The following is a 17,575-nucleotide window of genomic DNA, read 5'->3' on the forward strand; positions in this document are numbered from 1 at the left end:
AAAGTTACGTCATTGCGTTAATAGGTGGCGCCATTTAGCGTCTCTAATTACTATTGATTTGATTTAACTAATTGACTATTGTCTTGGATTTCAACTTAAAAAGGTCTTAATCCTCTAGTGGAATGATTTCTTAAAATTGGCATATCCAGTGCAGGACAGTATTGAGAGATTGTTGGCATGAATGTACTTCATTTTAACATATTCATTGTACATCAGATTGACCTATGATCAGCACGACACACAAAGCTCATCTCTACACACTTTCTCCTTTCAGCAGATCTTCATGCGTCTTCGTGATTCATCTTCTTCATCTACTTCAGTTACAAGCTAGGTTCAGACTCGCTTAATGAGTGCAGTCCTTCGACCACATACTCCCTTACAGTGCACACTGGCAGACTTTAAATAGAGTGAAAAAAGCTGCCAGGTGGTTAGTAAAATGACCGTCCATCCGTGCGTACGTATATGTTGTTGAAGAGCAGTGTAAGCGGACACCGAATGATGCTCCATAGTGTAATTCCCCGGTGTGTCTTGTGTTGATGGGTAACACACACTTTTCCATTAGCGATATTGGTAAAGATTTCAATGCACTAAAACTTTATGAAGCATAGCTACAGTGTCGGGTTTTATTGTATGGTCAGTGAACACTGCCACCTCTTTTAGTAGGACTGTACACTATATTGCCAAAAGTTTTGGGACAAAACCTCCATTTAATTCAGGGGTTGGGCTTGGCCCCTTATTTCCAGTAAAAGGAAGTCTTAATGCTTCAGCATAAATTAGAGTGGAGACTGTGAGCCAGACCTTCTCGTCCAACATCGGTGCCTGACCACACAAATGTGCTTCTAAAGGAATGGTCAAAAATTCCCATAAACACACTCCTAAACCTTGTGGAAAGCCTTCCCAGAAGAGGTGAAGCTGTTATAGCTGCAAAGGGCGGGACAACTCCATATTACATTCATGTGCATGTAAAGGCAGGTGTTCCAAAACTTTTGGCCTGGCTCACAGTCTCCGCTCTAATTCATCCCAAAGGTGTTCTATGGGGTTGAGTGCAGGACAGTCGAGTTCCTCCACACCAAACTCACTCATCCATGTCTTTATGGACCTTGCTTTGGTCACTGGTGTACAGTCATGTTGGAACAGGAAGGGGTCATCCCCAAACTGTTCCCACAAAGTTGGGAGCATGAAATTGTCCAAAATGTCTTGGTATGAAGCCGAAGCATTAAGAGTTCCTTTCACTGGAACTAAGGGGCCGAGCCCAACCCCTGAAAAACAACCAGACCCCTTCCTGTTCCAACATGACTGCACACCAGTGACCAAGGCAAGCTCCATAAAGACATGGATTTGGTGTGGAGGAACTCAACTGGCCTGCACAGAGTCCTGACCTCAACCCCATACAACACCTTTGGGATGAGTTCGAGCGGAGACGGAATTCAATTATTTGGAGGGGTGTCCACAAAAGATCATAGATGATTATCATGGGTCAATCTGCACAAACAACTTTATGGCCATTTCAGTATCAGTGAGTACCAAAGACATGCTTCGTCTGAAGGAAGTTGGTTTTAATGCATCTTGGTGATTATGATTGTTGTTATTACAAATAATAATAATAATGATTATAATGATGGGTTGTTGGGACTTTTGTACTTTCATCAATATTAATTTCCTTTTTTCCTCTCTCTTGAGATAGATAAGACCATGCTGCCCACAAGAGACTTCAGTAGTCAGCAACAATCTACTGCTACAGCTTGTCCTGTCTCCGGTCATGTACAAGTAAAGACAGAGCTTCACCACTGTTCAGACTGTGGGAAGAGTTTTGCTTACCTCAGCAGTCTTAAGAAACACCAGCGCTATCACACCGGAGAGAAGCCCTACGACTGCTCGCAGTGCGGGAAGCGGTTTAATCGACTCGGAAACTTCAAGCGACACCAACAAATTCACACGGGGGAAAAGCCGTTCTGCTGCCCGCAGTGTGGGAAGAGTTTTACTCAGCTCTGCTATTTCAAGGAACACCAACGAATTCACACAGGAGAAAAACCGTTTCTTTGCTTACAGTGTGGAAACCGTTTTACTCAGTCCAGCACTCTCAGAAGACACCAGCGCATCCACACCGGAGAGAAGCCCTATCACTGCTCGCAGTGTGAGAGGAGTTTCACTCGGTTCAGTAGTTTTAAGAAACACCAACATATCCACACAGGAGAGAAACCGTTCATCTGCTTAGAATGCGGGAGCAGGTTCACTCACCTGGGTAACCTCAAGACGCACCAACGCATCCACACGGGGGAGAGGCCGTATCACTGCTCGCAGTGCGGGAAGCATTTCACACGACTCAGTAGTTTCAAGCAACACCAACAAATTCACACCGGAGAGAAACCGTTCATCTGCTTAGAGTGCGGGAGCAGGTTCACTCACTGCGGCACTCTCAAAACACACCAGCGCATCCACACGGGAGAGAAACCCTATCACTGCTCACACTGCGGAAAGAGCTTCGCTCACATGAATAATTTCCAGCGCCACCAAGGAATTCACACAGAAGGACAGAAACCGTATAGCTGCTCACAGTGTGGGAAGAGTTTTAATCTGGAGCGCAACCTCCAAGATCACCAGCGCGTCCATACGGTAGGGGACCGGTATCACTGTTCACACTGCGGGAAGCAGTTCACTCGACGCAGCAACTTCAAGCAACACCAACGGATTCACACGGGAGAGAAACCGTTTATCTGCGTACACTGCGGAAGAGGTTTCACTCAGCGAGGCACTCTCAAAACACACCAGCGCATCCATACGGGAGAGAAGCCGTATCACTGCTCACACTGCGGAAAGACTTTTGCTCATATAAGTACGTTCCAGCGCCACCAAGAAAGTCACACGTGATAACCTCCATGAACACCGGTGCACTGGGTCTGTAGACACCAGAGCATACACACAGGCATCATCTCCAACATCACCAGTATTCATTATGTACATCTTCTGGCATGGTCAACAGAGGTGTAAAGTAATTATAAATGTGTGCATTAACATAGTGCCATCAGTTTTTGATGTATACAAGAAACGGTACCTTGACGGAGATATTATTATTGTAGCCGACTATTAGAGTACATCCAAGTGGACAATAAACAATAAACATGAATCCAAATCAGGTGAACAGTGTAGGAATTACAGCACTTTGTATATTTGCATGTTTAAAACTTCTGACCATATTCATGTCTTCTATAACAAATTCCTTTTAACAGAGCCCAAATTTCTATATCGGTTATTATAGTAAAAAACAAACCCAATGGACCAAACAAGTTATTTTGTGATAAGACAATGAAACAATGCTCGCTCTCGCTCTCTCTCTCTCTCTCTCTCTCTCTCTCTCTCCATTTATATAAATGTGATACATTTTTCAATTAAAGTGGAGGGACATAAAAATGATTTGTTTCAACTTATTTTCTAAAATGCATGCATGTTGTCATGAAGGTCCTTTTCCCTTTCTTTCTTCAATGGGGTTAAATTCCATAAAATTGAAAGATGGTCAACCGATGCAAATGATGCTGCAGACATGAAATCACCCTCAGAGAGTCCAGGGGACAGAATTAAAGAAGGGGATCATGGGAAATGGCCATTTTAGTAGGTACCACCAGTAGGTGGGAGTAAAACACTTTTCAGCTGTTATCCACCTCAAGTGGAAGAAGAAGAAGAAGAAGAGCTTGTTGTCTGTCTACATGGAAATCTGATTGTTTCTGTCCTGCAGCCTCTTCTGTAGAGCAACAGATACATCTGAAGGGGTTTAAAGGAAAAACTCATTACTGTGGTTGTGTATGGAGTGGTTAACTAGCTTCTAACTAGAAGCACAAAGAGGTAAGTTAAAGTGATACTGTTTATTTATTTTCTCTCTCTCTCTCTCTCTCTCTCTCTCTCTCTCTCTCAGATAATAACACTGACTCTCTGCTTCATGTATTATAGCCTCTAGTGCAGAAGGAGAAATTAATATGTACATAAATCTGATAGCTGGTTTTATACTTTATCATTATACTGACCAGTTAACACAGCCAGCTCTAACCTTTTAGGAGTTATACCCTCACCGACCACTTTATTAGGAACACCTGTACATCTAATCAGCCAATCACGTCGCAGCTGTCATATTGGAAACGCCTACTTACTAAGAGAGATTAGTTACGTTTAAGCTGCCAGGAAGGATATAACTCATAATTCTTAACAGCTATGGTAAGCAGAAAAGTAGCTCAGCATGCACAAAGACCTTCAATATATATATGAGCTACAACAATAGAAATCCACTTCAGCTGTCATGTTGTAGCTGTTTTGTATTATTCTGTGTCTTATTTTCAGCACTATAGTGTAGTTTTTAGGAATTAAACTCATTATACTAAAGCATGAATGAAATTTAAACAGTTTATTATGGGATAACTCTGCTTTGTATTTTTTTTTCAGTGTTATTGACTTGACCATTTTTTCTTCTCGGATATAAACGAGAACATGATGCCCACAAGAGACTCCGCTAGTCATCAAACGACTGCTGGTTTTCTTTATACTATGACCAGCCAAGTACGAATGAACACAGGCTTTCACCGCTGCTCATACTGTGGGAAGAGTTTTATTCACCAGAGTAGTTTACAAACGCACCAGCGCATTCACACAGGAGAAAAGCCATATCACTGCCCCGAGTGTGGAAAGAGTTTCAGTCAGAGAAGTCATCTCCAGCTACACCAGCGCGTTCACACGGGGGAGAAACCGTATCAGTGCTCACAATGTGGAAAGAGTTTCGCTCGACTTACTAATTTCCAACAACACCACCGAATTCATACAGGAGAGAAACCGTTTATCTGTGTACAGTGTGGGACACGATTTACTCACCAGTGTACTCTCAAAACACACCAGCGCATCCATACAGGGGAGAAGCCGTATCAGTGCTCACACTGCGGAAAGACTTTTGCCGACATGAGTAATTTCCAACAGCACCAAAGAATTCACGCTGGAGAGAAATCATTTCACTGCTCACAATGTGGAAAGAGTTTTAATCTAGAAACTGCTCTCCAGCAGCACCAGCGCATTCACACTGGACAGAAACCGTATCACTGCCCCCAGTGTGGGAAGAGTTTTAATCACAACAGATCTCTCCAGCGTCACCAGAGCATTCACACAGGAGAGAAGCCGTATCACTGCTCACAGTGTGGGAAGAGTTTTAATCGGGAGTGTAATTTCCAAACCCATCAGCGCATTCACACCGGAGAGAAACCTTATAGCTGTTCACAGTGTGGGAAACGTTTCAACCAGCGAAGCGCTCTCAAAGCGCACCAGCGCATTCACACGGGGGAAAAACCCTTTCAGTGCTCGCAGTGCGGGAAGAGTTTTAATCGGCAGGATACGCTCCAGTACCACCAGCGCATTCACACCGGAGAGAAACCGTATCACTGTTCACAATGTGGAAGGAGTTTTACTTACCCGAGTACGCTCCAAAAGCACCAGGCTGTTCACATGAGACAGAACCTGTATTAGTTCTGATTTTTCCACAAACTGTTTGCTTATATTCGGAACACTGTACCATCACCAAGCCAGCAGCGTTTGACATGAAATATTATTTCCTGCTAGTTTACACAGTAATTCTATAAATTAGGCTTGTGCACTACTGATTTTTTTCCTTCATTTCTTTCCATTATAAACTACAATCGTTGTATGTGTCATTTTTTATGCTATATTAACTTCCCTAACAGGGTTTGTAGACTAATCCCTACTCTTACTTCCCAACCTAATAAACCAGTGTGAGGACCCGTTTATTGATAGAGACTTAAAAGGTTTTGGATTAAAGCATCTATGAAATGTAAAAGAAAATTTATAACAGATTAACATAGTGTTAATTAGAGCTACTGGTCTTTATTTGCACTTGTTGGATTACAGACCATCACTCCAGAGACAGTGGAAATTTCCCTTTTGCAGAAATGCCCAGCCAGCTTACTATTAGTGATCTAAACAAGCCTAGTCTCAGACACACTGATGTCCCAGTCTCAGAGTGTTTACTGACCATTTAAAATTGGTTTTCAATGTAATTTTCATGGTGAAACTTTGCAATCCCAGAAAACCATGGTGTCTATCAGTGGTTAGTAGAAAACGTTCAATATTAATAACAGACTTGTATTTGTAAATGTATTTGTATCAATCCCTAATCTCTAATGAGAACCCCGAGGTGACTGTGGTGAGGAAAAACTCCCTTAGATGGTAAGGGGAAGAAACCTTGAGAGGAACCAGACTCAGAAAGGGAACCTCATTTGGGTGACACCACAGAGTGTGATTATAAATGATTATAAACACTGCAGAGTTTCCTTTCTACAGCCACACTGAGGGTATGGACCACAATCTTTTCTTCTGTAAAAACTAGAAACCAAAATATTTAACTCTGTAAAATGAACCAGTCTAACTTAAGTAATAGCAGTTTATCTAAGAAAGGGAAGTACAGCATACAGAATCAGAGACTGAGCAAGAGATCTTTGTGGTGTTCTAAATTATAAATGCTTGTGGACTAATTGAATTGAGGGGAAAAAAACAGCTAGCTCCTTATTCCAGTACTGGGCAAAATAGGGCAATTCACTCAAAACAAGTGCACCAAATAAAAGTGGATTTCAGTTCCAGGCTTTAACACAACACAGCTCAAGGGGGTGAAAACTTCTGCAAGACACTTAATTATAAAACTGTAATTTGATGAAATGAAAAATTTTGGTAAAGAATTGCAGTCTGTTGTGTAGGTGATGCGGAATGTGGTAGATTAGTGGTTAAGTCATTGGACTACTGATAGGAAGATCTGAAGATTCAAACCACAGGTCCATCACCCCTACTGCTGGGCCCCTGAGCAAGGCCCTTAACCCCTTAAATGCTCAGTTGTATAAAAAATAAGATAAAAATGTAAGTTGTTCTGGATAAGGGCATCTTCCAAATACCAGTAAAGTAAAGGTAAGAAATGTCCAATGTGTTTGTGAAATAAAAGTGTTAAACACACTTGCTTAAGAATAAACACGTTTAAGAGGAGTTGTTGAGTTTTCTTGATTTAATTGAACTGTATTTTTTATTCACAGTGGAGATCGGACCAAGTGGAATGTAAACATCCTGCTGTGGTGGTGGTTTCTGGTGGTAGACCTCAATACCTCTGTGTCAGAGAGAGAGAGGATGTTCACTAGTCCGTAAATGTCAGTGGTTTATCCATACTCACAGTATGAGGAGATAAATAGATGATGAATATCAGGCACTGCAGATGAATTTATGCAACTGATTTATGAACTTGAAAAGTAAAAACCAATGAGACTGGTCTAATCTGCCAGGAAGGATACAGTAACTCGTATAGTCAATCTCTCCAACTGTGGTGAGCAGAAAAGCATCTCAATATACACAAAATATCATATTTTGAGCATGGACTACAAAAGCAGAAGACCATATTATTATGTTCCTCTCTGGTCAAATAAAAGCAGGAATCTGAAACTATCATGAGCATCCAAACTGGACAGACTGGAAAAAGACCAGTTATCGTCCCTGTGTTAGCATAGTGTCACCTTTTATAATGCCTGAAACAGACAGATTTAGAAGTTGTCCAAAACTATGGGGTAATAAAAATTCAGAAGAAAGAATAAAGTTAACCAGGAGCTGCAGAAAGAGCATGATTTCTGCACTGAAGCAGAAGATCTGGGCGATTCTGATGATTCTGATAAACAAAGTAAGACGTTTTATCTTTAAATACTATAGAGTGTATATACACAAGTATTAGCTTTAGACTGATGAACGTATTCCTTTGTTAAATGTAAAATTGAAAAGTACAGTAATCTTAAATAATCTAAAATAATCTTGTTCTTCTGAAGTGCTGACAGTTTATCTTGAGCTGCTCCGGGTCAGAACCTGATTAGACTGGAAGATTTGTGAGCATGGCTGTAGATATAGCATCCTTCCATGGGGCATGAGCAGGATGACTACACTTTTTTTTAGGATTATAACCTTCAATTTTGGCATAGCCATGTCTGACCACAAATCAGTAATCATCTTGGAACATGAGTTATCTTTAAATTTGCCAGTCAGGTGTCAGCTTTGACCTTGGTCTCAAACTGTGATGTCTGAACTAAACGCTGCATCATTAAGACGATCCGTACTGAGGCACATGTTCAGCTTTTAGGAGATTTAAACCTCAGCTGCTTAAATCAGTCATGCAGTACGGCTTGTGTAGTCCAACCACTCGGTGTACTGTGGAAAGAACAAATATTCTGCTGTTTATAATGGAAACAACATTCAGCTGCAGAGATTTAGGATGTAATGGATTTATGCTGTATTGCTGGCACACAGTTGCTGCCGACATGAAATCACCCTCAGAGAGTCCAGGGGACAGAATTAAAGAAGGGGATCATGGGAAATGGCCATTTTAGTAGGTACCACCAGTAGGTGGGAGTAAAACACTTTTCAGCTGTTATCCACCTCAAGTGGAAGAAGAAGAAGAAGAAGAAGAGCTTGTTGTCTGTCTACATGGAAATCTGATTGTTTCTGTCCTGCAGCCTCTTCTGTAGAGCAACAGATACATCTGAAGGGGTTTAAAGGAAAAACTCATTACTGTGGTTGTGTATGGAGTGGTTAACTAGCTTCTAACTAGAAGCACAAAGAGGTAAGTTAAAGTGATACTGTTTATTTATTTTCTCTCTCTCTCTCTCTCTCTCTCTCTCTCTCTCTCTCAGATAATAACACTGACTCTCTGCTTCATGTATTATAGCCTCTAGTGCAGAAGGAGAAATTAATATGTACATAAATCTGATAGCTGGTTTTATACTTTATCATTATACTGACCAGTTAACACAGCCAGCTCTAACCAGGAAGAATATAACTCATAATTCTTATATTAACTCATAATTCATATTCTCATATCTCAGCATGCACAAAACATCAGACCTTCAGGGTATATGAGCTACAACAATAGAAATCCACATCAGGTTGCACTCCTAGAATCCAAGAACAGGAATCTGGGACTGTCACAGACTCACCTGAACTGGATATTTGAACCTTATCTCCTGGACATTTTTCCAGTATTTTGTGAGTCTTTGTGATTTCTGAGTAAGCATGTGGCTTGTTTCATTGTCCTTCCTGAATACAATACTGTAATTATATTGATGGCACTGATTTAATGAAGGTTAAAAAATGCTCTTAACATGGACTGGTGAAGGGACTTAGGTGTTTAGGTGAAATTCTGAGCTTAGTCACCATACGAGCTTAATGCCCCCAGTAGGGCAAACAGTGGTCAGCAGATCTGAGAGGAGCTCTTATTATGAGGAGGATTTTTTAGCTCAGTGGGTAAGTTCAGATCTAAATTTCAATTTATCACATACAAAGTCATACGCAGTGTGATTTATAACTGTCCTTGTTAAATGAGAACAGATGGACTGGACTGGTAACAAACCCTTTGTTTTCTAAACCTGGTCTGATGCTGGTGTCCATACACTGAATGACATTTACTGTGATAAGGGGCTCACATCTTTTCAGGACTTGAGTGCAGAGTTTTCTTTACTTGTATTTTCCTTCTTTTTATATTTAAGACTGAGGTTGGTTATAAAGGCCTACGGCGTTCCCTGGGACACCAGTGTGCTCCCACATCCTCAGCGGGTGTGGTTGGACATTAATACTCCTTCTAGTGGGTTAGTTTCTAATATCTAGAACTCAGTCCTCTCACTGCAATACACTCATATTCCAGCTGTCCTCTCCTGGGAAAGGGATGGGCTCGCTCAACCTGATTTGGACGTGGTTATGGACCAGATGTTTCACTGCATCTAAAATCTTGCACACCAGATGATACATTAGAAGTGTGTCAACAAGGCCTATATCAGTCCCAGTATACTTTACAAAATAAAAGCTAGATCTGACCCTTACTGTCACTTGTGTAATAAATCTACAGTAGGCTCTTATTTGTATATGTTATGAGAATGTCCAGTGGTGGTTATTTTCTGGAAATTTGTATTCTGTTCTTTCGGCTTTCCTGCTCTTGGATATAACCACAGGATCCCACACTTTTTCTGCTGTTAGGTGATTCCATTCTCCAGCTGAATGCTCATCAAAAAATGACCTGATCAGCTGCAGGTACTGCTGTTAAATAGAAGTTTAGGGCTGTAACTAACGATTATTTTACATGATGGAATAATCGGGTGATTATTCACTCACCCAGAATAAAGCACTCACCCAGAATAAAGCACTCACCCAGAATAAAGCACTCACCCAGAATAAAGCATTCACCCAGAATAAAGCACTCACCCAGAATAAAGCATTCACCCAGAATAAAGCATTCACCCAGAATAAAGCATTCACCCAGAATAAAGCATTCACCCAGAATAAAGCACTCACCCAAAATAAAGCACTCACCCAGAATAAAGCACTCACCCAGAATAAAGCACTCACCCAGAATAAAGCACTCACCCAGAATAAAGCACTCACCCAGAATAAAGCATTCACCCAGAATAAAGCACTCACCCAGAATAAAGCATTCACCCAGAATAAAGCACTCACCCAGAATAAAGCATTCACCCAGAATAAAGCACTCACCCAGAATAAAGCACTCACCCAGAATAAAGCACTCACCCAGAATAAAGCATTCACCCAGAATAAAGCACTCGCACAGAATAAAGCACTCACCCAGAATAAAGCACTCACACAGAATAAAGCATTCACCCAGAAGGTATGTTTGTGTTTACAAATACAAGACTCTGTGTTTAGGAATGGGTTTAAAAGCGCAGTACAGAACGCCAAGGGCTCCAGATGTGCCATGAAGTTGCCATGACAACCTGCTACTGTAAACGAAGCTTGCAACACTTGCCCCGCCTCTGGGGCCTTCTGATTGGTCCAATGTTCTGTGAGTGCGCATCTGCGCAAAGGACCAGCTATTCAGAGTTGGAGAAATATTGCAGTGATGGTGCTAGATAGACTAAAAGGTTGACATCTTTACTACGCTTATTTGATTTATTTCTCCCCTTTTTCTTTTCATCCTCTCCTTTCGTACAAGTGGACGCTTCATGGCACCTGTTTGTACATAGTTCTTTTAAACTGTGTCTTTGAGGTGAAACTAAATTTGTATAAAAATGTTGATCATAAAGGAGAAGTGATGGACTATCAAAAGGCCATGAGCTCAAATCCCAGCTCCACCAAGTGGCCTTTAATCCTCAGTTGTATAAAATGTAAGGCATTTGCCAGATTGCCTAAATGTATGCAAATATACTAATGACCTAATGTTACAGATAAAAGAAAGGTTAGAGTTAATGTGATCTGATGGCCTGAGACTGGTTTCCTAAGGCAAGCGTCTAGTTCAGGGGTAGGCAACGTCGGTCCTGAAGAGCCGCTGTCCTGTAGATTTTAGCTCCAACCCTGCAAAAAAAACTCACCTGTCAGTAGCCGTAGTAATCCTGAAGACACCGATTAGCTTGTTTAGGTCTGTTCGAAACTCTGCAGGTCAGCAGCTCTCTAGGACTGATGTTGCCTACCTTGGTCTGGTTACTGGATCCAATCCTCAATCTTGGAGGCAGGTTCTAGAGGCTGTGGCTGGAAGATTGTTGGTGTGAGTGCTACAGGCCTCCATGCTCACAGAGGGCTCTCCTGATTCAACTGAAAGCTATTAAAGCATGAATGAAATTTACATTTATTATGAGGCTCTGCTTTGTATTTTTTTTTCAATGGTATTAACCACTTTTTCTTTTCAGATATAAACGAGAACATGATGCCCACAAGAGACTCCGCTGGTCATCAAACGACTGCTGTTTTTTCTAGGAACAGCCAAAAACGAATGAACACAAGCTCTTACCGCTGCTCATACTGTGGGAAGAGTTTTACTCAACAGAGTAATTTACAAAGGCACCAGCGCATTCACACAGGAGAAAAGCCATATCACTGCCCCGAGTGTGGAAAGAGTTTCAGTCAGAGAAGTCATCTCCAGCTACACCAGCGCGTTCACACGGGGGAGAAACCGTATCAGTGCTCACAATGTGGAAAGAGTTTCGCTCGACTTACTAATTTCCAAAAACACCACCGAATTCATACAGGAGAGAAACCGTTTATCTGTGTACAGTGTGGGACACGATTTACTCACCAGTGTACTCTCAAAACACACCAGCGCATCCATACAGGGGAGAAGCCGTATCAGTGCTCACACTGCGGAAAGACTTTTGCCGACATGAGTAATTTCCAACAGCACCAAAGAATTCACGCTGGAGAGAAATCATTTCACTGCTCACAATGTGGAAAGAGTTTTAATCTAGAAACTGCTCTCCAGCAGCACCAGCGCATTCACACTGGACAGAAACCGTATCACTGCCCCCAGTGTGGGAAGAGTTTTAATCACAACAGATCTCTCCAGCGTCACCAGAGCATTCACACAGGAGAGAAGCCGTATCACTGCTCACAGTGTGGGAAGAGTTTTAATCGGGAGTGTAATTTCCAAACCCATCAGCGCATTCACACCGGAGAGAAACCTTATAGCTGTTCACAGTGTGGGAAACGTTTCAACCAGCGAAGCGCTCTCAAAGCGCACCAGCGCATTCACACGGGGGAAAAACCCTTTCAGTGCTCGCAGTGCGGGAAGAGTTTTACTTACCCCAGTAATCTCCAAAAACACCAGGCTGTCCACATGAGGGAGAAGCTGGATTAGATCTGATTATTCCACAAACTGTTTGCTTATATTTTGAACAGAGACACCAATTATTTTCCACTAATTTACATTGTAGTTCTATAAATTAGGCTTGTGCACTACTGATTTTCTCATCCTTTCTTTCCATTCTACCACAATCTTTTCTTCTGTCAAAACTAGAAACCAAAATATTTAACTCTGTAAAATGACTTAAGTAATAGCAGTTTATCTAAGAAAGGGAAGTACAGCATACAGAATCAGAGACTTCATTGTGGTGTTCTTAATTATAATGGACTTGTGGACTAATTGAACTGGGGGAAAAAGAGGTAGCTCTTTATCTCAAAACAAGCGCACGAATGAAATGAAAATTTTGGTAAAGAATTGTCTGTTGTGTTGGTGAGAAATGTCCAATGTGTTTGTGAAATAAAAGTGTAAAACAAATGTTTAAGAATAAACACGTTTAAGAGGAGTTGTTGAGTTTTCTTGATTTAATTGAACTGTATTTTTTATTCACAGTGGAGATCGGACCAAGTGGAATGTAAACATCCTGCTGTGGTGGTGGGTTTCTGGTGGTAGACCTCAATACCTCTGTGTCAGAGAGAGAGAGAGGATGTTCACTAGTCTGTCACAGTGGTTTATCCATACTCACAGTATGAGGAGATAAATGGGTGATAAATATCAGGCACTGCAGATGAATTTATACAACTGATTTATGAACTTGATTTAGAGTTTATGGATTCATTTTCTATAACAGCACGACCCTTTACAATAATTTTATTCCAAGCTGATTGATATTCAACGTATAATAGGAAGATTTAAAGTGACACCCTTTCTGCCAATCCACCCCGATAGGTGGCGGTAAAACACCTTTCAGCTGTGGAACCACCTGAAAGAGAAAAAGAAGATCTGCAGCTGGATGATGTTGGCTCGTGTGTCAGTGAACACAGCTGGATTTCACCCTTTACATCAGTAAGTATGTCAGCTGATTCTGAACACCAGCAGGTGCATTGTTTGTCAGGAATTATTCAGCAGATAAATGTGTCTTCTTCAGCATTAATACTGTCTCATTACTGGGTCCAGTTTTTGGTGAACTATTTATGTGTGTACTGGTGACTCAGTGTGTAGTACTTTTTGTTATTTTGATGTAAACATAGAAACTGGAAATCTTCATAGTCTGATGACTATTATTATTATACAGTACAATAAATAAATATTATTTAATAATAAAAATGGATCATTAGTATTAACGCACAACTCGTGCTCCTCTGCTATATCCTGATTGCTTTGAAGAGCCCTGATTATCTCATTAACCACTTGTGCGATTTACACTCACTGTCCACTTTATTATTTATGTACGAGTGCACATTTATGCAGTCCTCTAATTAGCCAATCATGTGGCAGCAGCAAAATGCAACGAAACACGTTGATACAGATCGAGAGCTTCAGTTAGTGTTCACATCACACATCAGAACACATGGTTATCGGTGCCACATATCCTGGTTTGAGGATTTCAGAATCTGATGATTTCCTGCTGGGATTTTCACACAAAACAGTTTACAAAGAACAGTAAGGGGGGAAAAATCCTGTTATTAGGGGTCTGAAGGCTGAAACACCGTGGTGATGTGAGAGAGATCAGAGGAGAATGATCAGACTGGTCTAATCTGCCAGGAAGGATACAGTAACTCATATAGTCACTCTTTCCAACTGTGGTAAGCAGAAAAGATCTCAGCATACACAACATATCATATCTTGAGGTACAATAGCAGAATACCACATTATTATGTTCCTTTCCAGTCTATAGCGCCTGAAACAGACAGATTTACAAGTTGACTCTGGTAACTATCTGGTAATAAAAATGCAAAAGGAAGAATAAAGTTAACTAGGAGCTGCAGAAAGAGCATGATTGCGCACTGAAGCAGAAGATCTGGGTGATTCTGATGATTCTGATAAGCAAAGTAAGTCGTCTTGTCTTTAAATACTATAGAGTGTATATACACAAGTATTAGCTTTAGACTGATGAACATATTTCTTTGTTAAATGTAAAATTGAGAAATACAGTTAAAAATACCAAGGTAGCTCTAAACAAAACACCAACATGGCGGCGTTCACTTTTCGAGCAAGCTGAGGTTGAAAATGATATAATTCCGAATTAATGCTTGTAATACAGCATCATATTTGGTTCTTCTGAAGTGCTGGCAGTTATCTTGAGCAGCCCCAGGTCAGAACCTCATTAGATGGAAGATTCGTGAGCATGGCTGTACACATAGTGTCCTTTACTCCTTCCATGGGGCATGAGGAGGATGACTAGTGTCGGGGCTATAAGGCTTTAAGGAAGGCTTTTTTGAATAATTATAACCTGCTTCTGACCTTGGTCTCAAACTGTGATGTCTGAACTAAACGCTGCATCATTAAGACGATCCGTACTGAGGCACATGTTCAGCTTTTAGGAGATTTACACCTCAGCTGCTTAAATCAGTCATGCAGTACGGCTTGTGTAGTCCAACCACTCGGTGTACTGTGGAAAGAACATGTTCTACCGTAAAATGGAAAATGGAAACAACATTCAGCTGCAGAGATTTAGGATGTTGAATAATAATGGCTTTATGCTGTATTGCTGGCACACAGTTTTGTATTGATATTCCCTTCTTGTGATTGCAGCTTCTACTTAGGAAGGAAGTAGAATAGAGAGATTGCTGGATTTTGGTAGCCTTCTGTTTAACTGCTAAATCTGGGAGGCTTGAAGGGATCCAGACTGTCCATTGCATCAATATAATCTGACCAGAAACTAACATGTCATCAAAATTAGATAAAAAATCAGTCATTCTTGACATTTCTCATTTCTGTTTATGTTTGCATTCCAGTTGTTTTTCCTCCTCTAGAAATAAAGGAGGCTGCCATGCCTCCGAAAAGCTTCAGTAATCGACATATACAAATACAGACTGACCTTCACCACTGTTCGGGCTGCGGAAAGAGTTTTACTCAGAAGAGCCACCTCAAAACACACCAACGAATTCATACAGGAGAAAAGCCGTATACCTGCTCGCAGTGTGGGAAGCGTTTTAGTCGGCTGAATACTTTCCAGCAGCACGAAAGAATTCACACAGGAGAGAGACCCTTTATCTGTCTGCAGTGTGGAAAGAGTTTCACACGCCTGCTTAATCTCCAACAACACCAGGATATTCACACGGGAGATAAACCCTATCGGTGCTCACAGTGCGGGAAGAGCTTTAATCAAGATAGCAATCTCCGACGACACCAACGTGTTCACACTGGAGAGAAACCGTATCGGTGCTCGCGCTGCGGAAACAGTTTTGCTCAGAAACGTACTTTCGAAGCACATGAGCGTACTCACACAAGAGAGAAGCCGTATTATTGCTCGCAGTGTGGGAAGAGTTTTAATCGAGAGGGAACGTTCCAGAAACACCAGCGCATTCACACGGGAGAGAAACCGTATCACTGCTCGCAGTGCGGGAAGAGTTTTGCTGAGAGACGTACGCTTACAGCGCACCAGCGGGTTCACACCGGGGAGAAGCCGTACCACTGCTTAAAATGTGGAAAGAGCTTTAATCCCCGCTGTGCTCTCCAACAGCATCAGCGCATTCACACTGGACACAAGCCGTATCAGTGCTCTCAGTGTGGGAGGAGTTTTACTCAGTCAGGGACACTTCACACACACGAGCGCATTCACACAGGAGAGAAACCGCATCAGTGCTCACAGTGTGGGAAGAGTTTCACTTACCTGAGCGCTCTCCAAACACGCCATCGCGTTCACACTGGAGAGAAGCTGTATCACTGCTCACACTGTGAAAAGGGTTTCGCACAACTCTGTCATCTCCAACAACACCAACACAAACACTCTGATCGCTGTGTGGGAGATTTAGCTTTTTAAGTTCATTTTTATGTCTGCTGACACAATGGAAAAACAGATCAGCTTATGTCTCCAGGAAACAGTACATTTTTATACTGTCTCTGCGATCACTAGCCACCAGGCGTGTGTGTGTGTGTGTGTGTGTGTGTGTGTGTGTGTGTGTGTGTGGTGAGCCTCCATACTTTTGACAGGAAGTGTGGTGGTGAAACAACGCTGTCTTTTCACCAGTCATGCAAGGAGCATCTCTGTTTGGCTGGGTGTGGGTGGCAGCTTCACCATCATATCACCACCCACCTTAGCACCAAGCCTACTACCAGTTAAAGCTGGACCCATACCTTCAAGAAAGGCCACTGGCTTAGCCATGGTGGGCCGTCAATCAGTGCACCGATTGCAGTGAAAGGAATCATCTTGCACAGGAGCATGGTGTCAGTTACCAGTGTGAAGTGCCTGCCTGCCAGGTACTAATGGAGCTGGCCCAATTGTCAGGGTCTCTTTATCAACAACTGCATACTTCCTCTTAGCATGGGTTACCTTCTGGCTTCAGGACTCTTTGCCTTCCAAAGTCTGTGACAGGATGGTGCCTGATTCTATTTCGGAGGCATCTGTGTTGATTGTGAAGGGGAGATTGCAGTCAGCGTCCGGCTGTACAGGAAAGCTGGTGACCACTTGATTGAGGTTCTGGAATACCTTCTCTGCTTCACTGGGCATTTTTGCACCTGGTCTGGCTGGCCTTTTCTGGGAAGATCTGAGACTCAGAGGCTTGAGAGGAGACATTTACGACAAAACTTGTGTAATACCTTGCAGTACATGTACCTGTTTCTACAAGGTGGGAAGCAACACTTGTTTTGTACACCTGACTGACCTCCAAAGATACCAGAGCATTCAGACTGGGAAAAAACCATATCAGTATTTACACTGAGAACAGATTTATGTGAGTACAGTTAACACACTTGTGTACTAATACAGATTTGATGTGACAATCTAAGAACTGTTGTCCTGTTTATATAGCTTTTACCTGGTGTTGGATTATAGATGTTCACTCTTTGGTACTTCTCAGCTGTTATAAAGAGTCTTGATGATTAAACTTCATGTTT

The 17,575-nt window shown here is 41.8% G+C and overlaps 1 protein-coding gene across 2 annotated transcripts in view; it reads left to right on the top strand.

Annotated features, from left to right (window-relative positions):
• Positions 1-17,575, top strand: part of LOC131356019 (zinc finger protein 501-like) — a 44,450-nt gene that overhangs the window by 11,449 nt on the left and 15,426 nt on the right. Inside the window, exon 4 of one of the 2 annotated variants that reach the window (XM_058394741.1) lies at positions 1,796-3,369. In XM_058394741.1, coding sequence (XP_058250724.1) covers positions 1,796-2,868 — 1,073 coding nt within the window. In that variant the 3' untranslated portion in view covers positions 2,869-3,369. Of the gene's footprint in view, positions 1-1,684 lie in introns of those variants that run through there. The other variant, XM_058394740.1, reaches the window with a different exon arrangement.

This window comes from Hemibagrus wyckioides, linkage group LG07 (assembly GCF_019097595.1).
Source record: "Hemibagrus wyckioides isolate EC202008001 linkage group LG07, SWU_Hwy_1.0, whole genome shotgun sequence".
NCBI classification, from domain to species: Eukaryota; Metazoa; Chordata; class Actinopteri; order Siluriformes; family Bagridae; genus Hemibagrus; species Hemibagrus wyckioides.